The sequence below is a fragment of the Choloepus didactylus genome, chromosome 4, assembly GCF_015220235.1.
Source record: "Choloepus didactylus isolate mChoDid1 chromosome 4, mChoDid1.pri, whole genome shotgun sequence".
Taxonomy (NCBI): Eukaryota; Metazoa; Chordata; class Mammalia; order Pilosa; family Megalonychidae; genus Choloepus; species Choloepus didactylus.
The window spans coordinates 55,747,682-55,759,876 of NC_051310.1; the positions used below are offsets into that span (position 1 = coordinate 55,747,682).

The 12,195-nt window shown below is 37.2% G+C and overlaps 1 protein-coding gene across 1 annotated transcript in view; it reads right to left on the reverse strand.

The window, feature by feature from the left end:
* Positions 1 to 8,283, reverse strand: part of TMEM260 (transmembrane protein 260) — a 65,071-nt gene extending 56,788 nt beyond the window's left edge. The window contains exons 1-3 of the mRNA XM_037832641.1: positions 8,028 to 8,283; positions 3,068 to 3,099; positions 2,196 to 2,347 (exon numbers count right to left, since the gene is read on the reverse strand). Coding sequence (XP_037688569.1) covers positions 2,196 to 2,347; positions 3,068 to 3,099; positions 8,028 to 8,178 — 335 coding nt within the window. The 5' untranslated portion in view covers positions 8,179 to 8,283. The remainder of the gene's footprint in view (positions 1 to 2,195; positions 2,348 to 3,067; positions 3,100 to 8,027) is intronic.
* Positions 8,284 to 12,195: the final 3,912 nt, after the last annotated feature.

Here is a 12,195-nt window from a genome sequence, read left to right on the forward strand (position 1 = left end):
CTAAACAAGTTATGATAAAGGAGTCAACCTGTAAAGGAATACATTTACTGTACACTGGGACTGAAAAGAAGCTGTCACTGTAATGGGCTGTACAAAAACTGCATCCTGCTGTTGGGTTTATGTTCACAGAAGAAAGGTTTTAGAGGTTAAGTTCAGGTCATACAACAAATGAAATTGTAACAAGCCAGCTGACATTGTATAATGTCTTCTTCTACTCAATCAATAGGCTACTGTTAGTCTTATTACCATAGAGATGGCTTGCTTCTTTCTGAAGGGTGTCTATTGTTTGACAAAACAGATTTGCCACTTGAACTAGGTTGTTCCCAAAGGACGTGTACCTTGTCAATTATTTGTATTCAAAATAATGAAGTATTTTCATATTAAAATGTATGTGGGAGATAACATCGTTAGATTTCTTTTCTGAGTGAAAGCAACTTTTCACTTCCAAAGTAAAACCACTCATATATCCAGTTTAGTTTTATTAAGAATTTCAATTTAAAACATTTGAGCACATCATTAAGATATAGGCTAGTGCACTAATCTAAAACCTATTACAATCAAGCATAATAATTAATAAAAACTATTCTAAAAATATGGACAATTCAAAAGAAAATTATTGTCCAAAGTCATTTGAATTCTGTAAAGATAAAGATTTTTCTATATGATTTTTACAGTGGTTCTCATGTGGAATGGCATCAACAATTATTATGCTGAAAATCATGGAAAGGTTTTAGAAAACTAATCACTTTATTTGCATAAGAGCTATTTATATCTACATAGCATTTAAAATATGTGTCTATGTTATATAAAGGATTTTCCAAAATAGAGATAAACTACAGAAACAAAACAAATATTGGTTTCCTTAAAATGTTTTTGTCTTAAAATATCTTTTGAAAATTAATAATTCATGCATTCAGTATTGAACAGTTAAGTTCTAAATTTCAACCTTGATGTTTAAGAATAAAAAATATCAGTTTTTTTCTCAGTGTAAATACTGACAGACTCCTAATTATAAAAGACTCAGAGGGAACAATTCTATTAAAAATTATTCTAACCACTTAGGAAAAGAAAGTGTTCAGAACACTGATCAAACAGAGATGTAATTTCAAACATCTTACACTTCAGTAAAGATTTGGCTATTACTGAAAACCTATAAGACTGAAACAGATACGAGTTAAATAATATTGATAAAAATTTAGTAAATGACCAGCAATTATAGTATTTGTTGAAAGCTTTCAACCAAGAGATTTGAAAGTAAATTTTAGAGTTATAATTACCTTTCCATAAATAATAAAAAGAAAATTTAGAAAGAATTTAAGTAGAGGGCAATAGTAAGACCTATCACAAAAATATTAGTCCCAGAAATGGTTTGAAATCATTTATTTTCAAATTATAAGATATTTACACACAAACTATTTTTTAAAAAATAAAATCTGCAATCTGTTTTTGGAAGAAGTGTTTTGATTTGGTTTTTCCCTCTGCAGAATTTGTATTTTTCACTATAATGCCCTCAGACATGGGTTAGACTGGGTTAAGAATAAAGGAACAGAAACATTAGACAACTGAATTTACAAATATCCTAAACTAATGACCAATTTTTAAAAAGTAAGGTAGGCTTCCAAACTAAGAAAGCTTTCCATCAATAAAATGGGGTCTAATTTGCCTACCTTCATTAGAAATATAATGAAACAAAGTGAAGCCTTACTGAAACCACATCCCAAATTGATTTCCTCAGTTAGTAGCCTCATTAAAAAAATACACATGTTCATATTTAGAATATAATATAATTAGGTATCAGCACTGGACCTTATAGGCAGTAGCCCATCAGCAATACTATAAGTAATTAAATGATATTTACCATTTATGAAAAGATGAATTTCATATTGTCAAATTTAATTGGCCCATCTGTATCTTCATAAAATGACAAACTTCATTAGTTCTGCCTAACCAGAAAACTGTGATAATGAACTGGTGACACCTTCACTCCATTGTATGAAGCGGAACCAACTGTGCAATCATTTGTGGGGACAAATGTATATGAAATTATTGTAAATTTGAGAAAGTGAAATGACATGAGTTAGGAAAATCATTTAAGCCACAAAAGATTTTTTTTTTCTTCAAAAAATGTACTTGGGCCATAAGAAAGCAACATTCCCAATTACTCAAAATTAATTTTAACTTATCAACTACTTTACCTGAAAACGGTGAAAAAAAGTAATGATGCAGCTACTGCTCCAAATAAACCACAAAGAAGATTGACTCGGTAGGCAACTGAACCAAAAGGAAACAGAACAATTGCTAGTTTAGCCACCAGGGTGAAGAGAGGATAGCCAGGAGGATGGGCAACCTACAGAAAAATTAGCAACAGTTAGAAGGTTTTATCTAGTAAAGGACGAGTCACACTGGTTTTAACTGAAAAGTAACCTTTTTTTTTTTTTAAGCAGATAAAGATTAAGCACCAATGACTAAATGTTTGAATGGTGGTTTTCTATTGTAATCCTCTTGGGCCAATACAAATAAAAATTTTCTTTAGTGGATTTGGCAGCCATCTATCACACAGTGCATCACCTAGAGAAAGGATGACATATTTCATTGTATTTAAGCATTTTGTTCTTGAGTTCACAGTACATTAGGGCCCCTTAAAAGGCTACTGGAAAAAAAAAGCAGGCTCCAAAATACTGTACTGGTTAGAAAGTCAAAAGACCACACTGCTATCGGATTACCACCATGCTGACAATCCTAAGGTCCTGCCTAAAGGGATCGTGCACCATAATAAAGTTTATTAAATAATAAACTTATTAAAACTGTTAACCCGATTTATTTTATTCTCCATAGCTTATACAAAATTTGGGGTGATAATAAGTCAGCTACTGTATATATAGTAAAGGCTTTACTTTATAATTTAGTTTAATTGGATTTAAAACTTAAATTGTCACATACTGTACTAGTGAGTAAAAACTGGGGTTTGAAAATAAATTAATCCACTTTATTCCATGCTTAATTAAACTGTCTTAATTCCTAAAACTGTTAATGAGAGCACTGATTAAACAATAAAACTAATACTTACTCCAAGCTCATATGCGGCTGTGATCAGTTCCCCTGTGAAAAAATAATGTAAAACCAATAATTACTGTTAGAAAATGACATTCCTCCAAAGTTTTCAAAATCCAAATGCTTGCATTGGGGTTTTGCATTAATTTGACTGGATAAAACCATAAATCTGTAGAGATTTAACAGCATGAACTAGTCCAAGAGTATTTTCTCCCTTGGGTCTTTTGAACAACCTATCTTTGGTAGTTTTTAAAATTTGGTCAGTGGAAATATAGGTGAATTTAGGTTTTTAAAAAATACTTAAATATTTTCCCTCCTGAAAGAGTTGTATTCACTTGCAAATGTATACTTACTGCTGTAGAGCGTTACTGTGATATGCTGCAGCATTCAAGAATTTAGCACAAAACTGTCCATAGACACAACTTCATGATACATAAAATGTGCAGACATGTGGTTTGTGTACTCCATAAAATGTGCCATGCCATCCTACCACAGGCATTTGGATACATTCTCTATATTAACTACATTGGGTATCTTGAGATAATACATTTTTTCAACCATTCACTTATTATATTAACATAGTCCTCCTTTTTAGTTCCTTACCATGAGTAACCATGAGTAATTATTTTTAAAATTATGATACAGTAATTCAATGCCTACTTGTTAAGCAATATTTTAAGTATCCAGAACCCAGGGACTGTTTTTGTAAAGTGTACAATTGAATAGGAAATCCATCAATATTAATTGATGAATGATTTATTGAAAGTTACTATTACCTATTAAGAAATATATCAATGTCCATTTCCTATCCTTCAATAGATATGATATATCAATATGCTTATTTTGTATTGTCCCAGCTAAAAATTAGTTTTACCCTCCTGGGCCTGGAGTACAGTAATAGACTTGTTCTGCCTCAATTTGTCTTCATACTGAAATCACTCATTCCCCAACCTTCCCATCCTCCACCTACAAAAAAAGGCTGGCTCATATCCCTAGTCTAAATTTCTTGATGGCTACTCTGCTGTCCAGATTCCTCAGCATGACAGTCAAGCCCTCTATGGCTTTGAGGTCCCTTTGCTAGTGTTATATCCCATGCTCACCCCTCCTCTTTTGCACCTCTTATCACTCATTTCCTCACCCCGGAATATTTTCCCCTGGTATTCCTTCCCCAAACCTTCAAAGCCTAGTTAAATTGCCACCTGGTAGTGACACCTTCCCTCACACACCCCCTACTTCCCCCAGCCCCGAAAGAGTTAATCACTTCCTCCTTCTCCATAGAATCCTGTCAGAGCCTCCCTCCCTATTTGGCACTTATTGAGATAGCCTTATATTCTGGTTGTTTTCATTTCTGTGTCTCCCACTAAGTTAAAACTATTATCCTATTCAGTTTAGACTCCTGTCGAGAGACACCATCACCTCTCCTTCCTCTAGGCACACACAAAGAACCCAATTCAAGCCAGGCACATAAGGGTTGACAAAAAGACCTATCACACTGTCATCATCCTTGCTACTCAGACATCCTATCTCAGGTGAATGACTGCTTCTAAGCTCCTAAGTGTACCTGTACCCAAAGACAGCTGCTGCTCATCTAAGTCAATTATACTTAAGGACCTCTTTTAAGCTATCTGGAGATCAGGAGCACTTTGAAAACTAAATGTAATGTTTTTATCATAAATACTTCTTTTTAAAGAAACTGTTAATGGTATAAAAATGTTTACAGAAAGGACTGTTCCCCTTTGTAACTACTGTCCAGGATACGATTTTTATAGTTTCACTCCAGGATGGGTTAGAGCTTATAAAATGTCTTCAGTTTCAAACTATTCTAATCAATTTTTTTCTCTTGTATTTTTGTAGGTGCTATGATGTTTATAGAAGTTCAAGATTTCAAGGTCACTATTCATTCTCCTCTTTTTAGAATCAAAATGTGTAATATCTAACAGAAAAAAAAGAGCATTTTCTCTAATTTCTTTTTACCATTAAAGAGTCAATATGCCATTATTCTTTGTTGGAGTTCTATTAGTAGGGAGGTAAATCTGGAATGTAACAATCCTCCATCATCTATTATCAAAAGTTAAACAAAAATCTAGATAGAAGAGATGCTTTCAGAGCCTGTAAATGTACGCTTAATAAAGAGCCAAATGTTAATACGATTCTCAAAATTTAATGTGATGAGAAAAGAGGAAAAAAAAAAACAGTAAAAAAAAAAAAACAAAAAACAAAAAAAACTAAAAACTTCCTGGGTCCTTGCTTTCTCTCAAACCTTTACACTAGGCTTTCCTCAGTTCTACAGCTACCTGCATCAGAATCACCTTTGTGCTTTTTAAAAACAAAGAATCCTTGACCACACCCAAAACCTACCTAATCCAATCAGACCCTCTGGCAGTGGGGCCCAAGCTCCCCAGAAATTCTGAAGTACATGTGTGCTTCCTCTGGGACACAAATGGGTGGAGAGCACAGAGCTGTCAGCAGATGCTTAACCTTTACAAAAGCTAGCCTCTTTCAGAATATACTTTTCTATATTAAGTATACTATTATGTACTCTTATCAAGTCTGCTAAAGACAGTATCTTTCAAATATGTAATATATACAAATATACATAAGCTACTTTATTTTTCCCAAGAACAACAAATAGAATGAAACCTAGATTTCCACCCTTCCCCTAAAATAGCTTGGGTATTCCTGGCCCCTCCTAAGTAAATCAAATATGTCAAGTGTTATAAAAAATAAGTTTGGCAAGATGCAAAATGTGATGGCTTTACGGAGAAAAAATTAAGACTTATCAGGAAGAAGAATGCATGCTTTATATTGGTTTTGTAATGGGTTCTGTTTATTGATAGAAAATATATTTCATAAACACAAATATTAAAGAACAGTACATTTAACATTTAAAACTATCAGACAAGATTACACAAATTTTCCATAATGGCATATATTTGGAAAGTTTATTTACCATTCCCAAAAATGAACATAAAAATATTTTAGAAGCAACCACGTATTTAGCATCAAATTAAACAAATTAGGACACCTAAAAAGTTTGGTAACTCAAGGTAAATACATAACTTTCTTCTTCTGGAAAAAATAAAACACAGTTTTAAAAGAGACAAGGTAACAATCTTAGATTTTAAATAGACTTTAAATATCACTACATACGTGATGGCGGATTTGACAAAGAATTTCACGAAATTCTTTGACAAAGAGTAGAGGTTAAGAAAGCATGTTCTAAGTCAATTTACTTGGGTTCTTTCCCTGACTGCCTACTTACTAGCAGTGTGACTCTGGACATAGCTTAGTCTGTTTTCTCATCTATAAAAGGAGGAAAATAATAGTACCTACCTCATAGGGTAGCTGGGAGAATTAAATAAGACAATCCATGTAAAGCACTTAGAAGAGTGTAGGGCACACTGTGCTCAATAAATGTTAACTATTATTATTCATCCCACCCCCATGTATCACACTCAAATACCTGTGATAAGTAGCTGTCAATCTGATGTCTGAATAACTCCCCCCAATGTCAGAACTCTCACAACTATAAAGTTATTTCTATTGCTTAATATAAACCTTGGAAACACCAGTAACTCCATCCCCTGCTATGCTAATAAAGCACTACCCCTTTTTGTCCAACAGGACCTGAAAGAAAGAAGAAAACCAACGACTTGAAAATGAAACATCAAGGGTTCTTAACATGGTAGGTAGTCTCGAAGATGGCCCCCAAGGACCCCCAAGTCCTCACATGACATTATGCAATCCCCTCCCTCTGAGTGTGGACTGGACTTACTGACTTAAAGAAATAAAATAAGGCAGAAACCACCAGCTATTACTTTGGAGAGTTGCATCAAGACTTAGTTGCCAGATCTCTCTCACTCTGAGAGAAGTTAGCTCTCCTAAGGAGAGGCCTGCATGGAAAAGAAGTGACATCTCCAGCTAACAGTCACAGGAGTGACCTTGAGGGAGATCCTTCCCACATCAAGCCTTGAGATGTTTGCAGCTCTGGCTCACACCTTGACAGCCATCTCGTGAAAGTTCCCGAACCAGACGACCCAGCAAGGCTGACCCTCGAACACTGTCAGATAATAAACGTTTGTTTCAAATGGCTAATTTGGGGGGTAACGTGCTATACAGCAAAAGATAATACATTTAGTTTCTCCAATTTATAGATTCACTACCTTAAGTTACAACACCAGTCTGACAAAATTACTGTCCATTAATATTATTGGATAGCCACTAATTTGGCAGCAAAATAAAACCTCGATCTTTTGAACAATTAAGCATATAATTTAAAATAACCCATAAGTCATGCTTTTAAGAGAAGCATCTTGCTTTAAGCCTCACCTGGCTTCCAGTCTTTTAAGTGTTCTCCCCCAAATATTCTGCATGGCCTGTTCTTTCTTGTTATTCAGGTTTCAACTGAAATACACCTCCTCAGAGGGCTTTCTTGACCATCCATTTTGAAGGACCCACTACCCACCCCCCCTCTCAACCAGATTTCCCTGTCTCCAAAATTGATCATCACTTAATATGCAGTTGTTTATTCAGAGATTTGTGAATTGTCTCTCCCCACAGTAGAATACCCTCCTTGAGACTTGTTCATCACTGTTGTAGTCCTTTTTCTGTAACACTATAAGGACTCGGTAAGTAACACTGGTGGACTAAAGGAATGGAAAGCAACAACTCAGGACCAGAAAAACGATCTGAGGAAGTGGATAGATCAAGTCCCATCAGGCGAAACCAACAAATCCCATCTCGAAAGCCTGAGAACTAAAAAAACCAGAATTAACAAAAGTGAAAACACAAGTTAGTTCTGGAACGCAAAACTCTGCGCCGGGCACGGGCGGGTGGATGGAGAACCCGAGACGACCAGACCTACTGAGAAGGGGAACAAAGCCCTCTTCATGAAGAGTTTGGGGGTGAAAAGCAGTCCTTCTCTACCCCAGGACAAGGGGTGGGGGACAAGAGATACGACCCTGAGAGTACTTTACCCGAGTCTCCCCCCAGCACCGAGGGGGGCAGCGTGAGGGTGAACATGACCGCCACAAAGGCGAACACAGCGGCGGCTCCGCAGTAGCCCCAGAAGAGCCGCGGACCCGCTCCGGCTGCCCGCCACCGGGCCTGGCCCTTGCCCGTCGCCATGGAGACCCATGGGCCAGTGGAGGCCCCAGGACTAGGAAACTGCGAGCCCCAAGACGCCGGTACAGCAAGGACTTTCCCAGCGAAAGACGAACCGAGCCCGCGCAGCTCTAGGGCGACTTCCGAGTCCAGCCTGCGCAAGACGGACCGCACCTTTCTTCGCGAGGACGGGGAGAAGGAAAAAATGCCAAGCCTAGCAAGAGCCAGCTTCGGGAGTTTCCCAGTAATACAACGCGTTGGAGTTTACATGCTCTGGGGTACTTTAAAGTAATTCATTATAGAGGGGCGCAGTCTGTTAAGAAAGCGAGCCCGGCTCCAGCAGTCTCTATGACTAGTTCCCCCCTTTTTATGCAGACTTGGTTGGTTCCGATAAAGACGGAAGCAGGGTGGAAAACCCGAGCGCGGAAAGGCAACTACTGCCATCTCTGGTTCGGGGTGGAACTGCACAGAATGGCCAAGGAGTCTGTTCCAGCGTGTGTAAAGTAAGCCCATATATACGTTAATTGTATGTGTTTACTACGATTAATTATGTAAGCCGTGTGATAATCATTAAGTTGCCGAGTAATTTTCAGAGAGGTTAAAGTAAGAGACTTTCTATTTTGAGTTTTCTGCTAGCAGGAGGTAAACACCATTGATGGGCTGGAAAACTTTAGTCTCTGTGTTTATATACATACTTCACACCGTGATAAAAGTCTCTCCTACTTTAATGAAGAGAGATATTTGGACTGAGATTTGACCACAGGGTGGGAAATAAACACAGACATAGTACTTTACAGTTAGCTGCTCTGCTAGTTTTAGTGTAATCTTGTAATCTTTTGAGGTAATCTTGTGTGGGCAGATGTATGTGTTGATTAGATTGTAATTCTTTGAGTGTTTCTATGGAGATGCTACCCACTCTGATTAGATAATTTCCATGGAGGTGTGGCCCCGCCCATTCTGCATGGGCCTTGATTAGTTTACTAGAGCACTATATAAGCTCAGACAGAAGGGGCAAGCTTGCTACAGCCAAGAGGGACACTTTGAAGAATGCACAGGAGTTGAGAGAGGTGCTGCAGCTTGCAGAAGCATTTTGGAGAAGGCCTTTGAAAGCAAACTCCAGAGAAGCTAAGAGAGGACAAACACACCAAGAGCAACTACGAGTGACATTTCTGAGGAGCTGCAGCCTAGAGAGGAACATCTTGGGAGAAATCCATTTTGAAACCAGAACTCTGGAACATGTGCCAGCCATGTGCCTTCCCAGCTAACAGGTTTTCCGGATGCCGTTGGCCATCCTCCAGTGAAGATACCCGATTGTTGACGCCTTGTCTTGAACACTTTATGGCCTTAAGACTGTAACTTTGTAACCAAATAAACCCCCTTTATAAAGCCTATCCATTTCTGGTGTTTTGCAAAAAGGCAGTATTAGCAAACCGGAACAGCTGCTATATAAAAAAGAATGAGGGCTATTGGACAACCATATAGCACAGCTTTTTTTTTTTTTAAATTCAGTTTTATTGAGATGTATTCACATACCATACAGTCATCCATGGTGTACAATCAACTGTTCACAGTACCATCTTATAGTTGTACATTCATCACCCCAATCTATTTTTTTAAATATTTTATATTATATTTCATAGTATATATATTCTAGGCACTCAGTTTACAAGACAGGGTACAAGAAAGTATGAGTAAATTCAAAAATACATGTGCCAAGAACTGGGCATGATACAGGCAATATAAAAATTTACAAGAAAAAAAATAGAAAACAACAACAACAAAAAGGAAAAAATTAACAAGATATGGTCCCTTCTCTCAAGGAACTTAAAACCTGACTTATTATCACAACTTAATGAAATTAATGTTATTAAATACATTTAATGGATGCTAGATAAACTAAAGTTAAAGGATGTTGAAATAATTTGCAGAAAGTCACACAGGGCATAAGTGGGAGAATTGAAATTTGGATAAATTGAATATTTTTATAGTATTCTATTTTATTTCCTGTATTGGCTTTTGAACTATACATCCTTGCATTTTTAAAAAGTGAATCAATCTGAGGATTAAAATGTGCATCCTTAGCTTATCACAGTCTACTTAGACTCAATATTATACAATTTCCCATTTAATGTAATAATTGTACAATAGTATACTTCCATTTCTTCCCTTATAATCCTTGTGCTATTTTTGTCATACATTTGTTTATGCATATGTCATAAACCCACAATGCATTGCTATTAGTTGTTTTAGATCCCAATCTATTTTTGAACATTTTCCTTACACCAGAAAGAATCAGAATCAGAATAAAAAATAAAAATAAAAAAGAACACCCAAATCACACACCCCCATCCCACCCTACTTTTCATTTAAGGTTTGTTCCCATTTTTCTACTCATCCATCCATACACTGTATAAAGGGAGTAGCACAGCTTTTTTAGTAAGTGTTTTTAAACAAGAACTTTTACATTATTATAGCAATTATTTGGGAGTGGAGGGGAGGAGAGCAACTTCCATGGATACATAGCAGAATACACTAAACATGTGCAACAATCTAAAATGTGTTGCATGCATTCTGAGAGGAATATGCTGCTTAATTGTAGGGTAACATACAGCTGCGTTGATTGCTAGTCATTGTGCCAGCCTACCTTAGTCTTTTTCAGGTACTTATACAATGATTTCTCAGCTATATTGTGAGTTCTGGAAGGCAGGGGCTGTGAGGTAGACTACTTCTAAAATGGCTCCCAGTGATCCCAGCCTCTTGGGTGTGGGCTAAATTGGGTGACTTGCTTCTATCTAATAGAATAAAGCAAAAGTGATAGATGACTTCCCCCTTGATGGCACTCTCTCTTGCCTTCTCAATTGCTCCCTCGGATGAAACCATCTATCATGTTGTGAAATGTCCTAGGGAGAGGTCCACATGACAAGAAACTGAGGGCCACCGCCAGCCAACAGTCAGTGAGGGTCTGAGGCCTCCAGTGCAACGAACTGCAAGGAACTAATCCTGCCAATAAAGATGTGAGTGAGCTAGGAAGTGGCTCCTTCCCCATCTGGGTCTTGAGATGATGGTAGCCCCGCCAACACCTTGACTGCAGCCTGAGAAAGACGTTGAAGCAGAGGACCCAGCTATGCCTTACCCACTTGGTGTTTTACAGAAACTTTAAGATAATAAATGTCATTGTTCTAAGCCACTAAGTTTTGGGGAAATTTGTTACTCAGCAATGGTAACAAATAATCTAAGGAGACTGTCTTCTATGTCTTTCTCGACAGTGCATGACAATGAATAATACTGACTGAGTCAAACATATACTTCTTTCCCTTTTTATCCATTTCATCTTTGGCTAATGAATTTTATAAAAGATAAGTTTTTATCATGAAAAATTACTTTTAAAAGAGCATAATTCTCTGCTCTTTGGGCGGTAGAGATCAGAGATGGAAGTAAAATTTTGGGAGTTGTTCACGTAGGGAATGATATGAATGAATAAGTTGACAAGGGCATAGTGTAGAGAGGACAAGGTTGGGTCCATCAAACTTTAGCTTATATCTTCATTTAGGTAATGGGAAAAGAACGAGGAGGGAATAGCAGAAGAACTAAGATGTCACAAGATGCTGAGGAAGAAATACTGTCAATGAAGCATGTGCAGTCAGTGTCACAGAATTGTGAGGGACAATAAAGAAGGGCACATCTAGGCTTTCTGGGGCTTGTGTTTATACAATTTGGATAATCCTCTTTAAGTAAAAGAATAAAAAACTTTTGATACGAAATGAAGTACAGGCCTTGTAAGAGGCTTGTGCTAGTTAGTGTGGGGCTCTCAAGTTGAATCTTCTTTAGTTTCTGGTTAATCTCCTTTGAGGATGAAGTTCAGCCAGTTCTCTGTGTATCTGACTCTACCTGTCAGTAGCATCTGACTGTTCTGTCCTCTCTGAAGCACTTTGTTCTCTGGGCTTCAATGACAGCACACTTTTTTTGGTTTTCCTTCCAACGCTCGCCTCTCCTTTTCTGGCTTGCTTTTGATGGAACTCCAAATATGGGAGTGCACTAGAG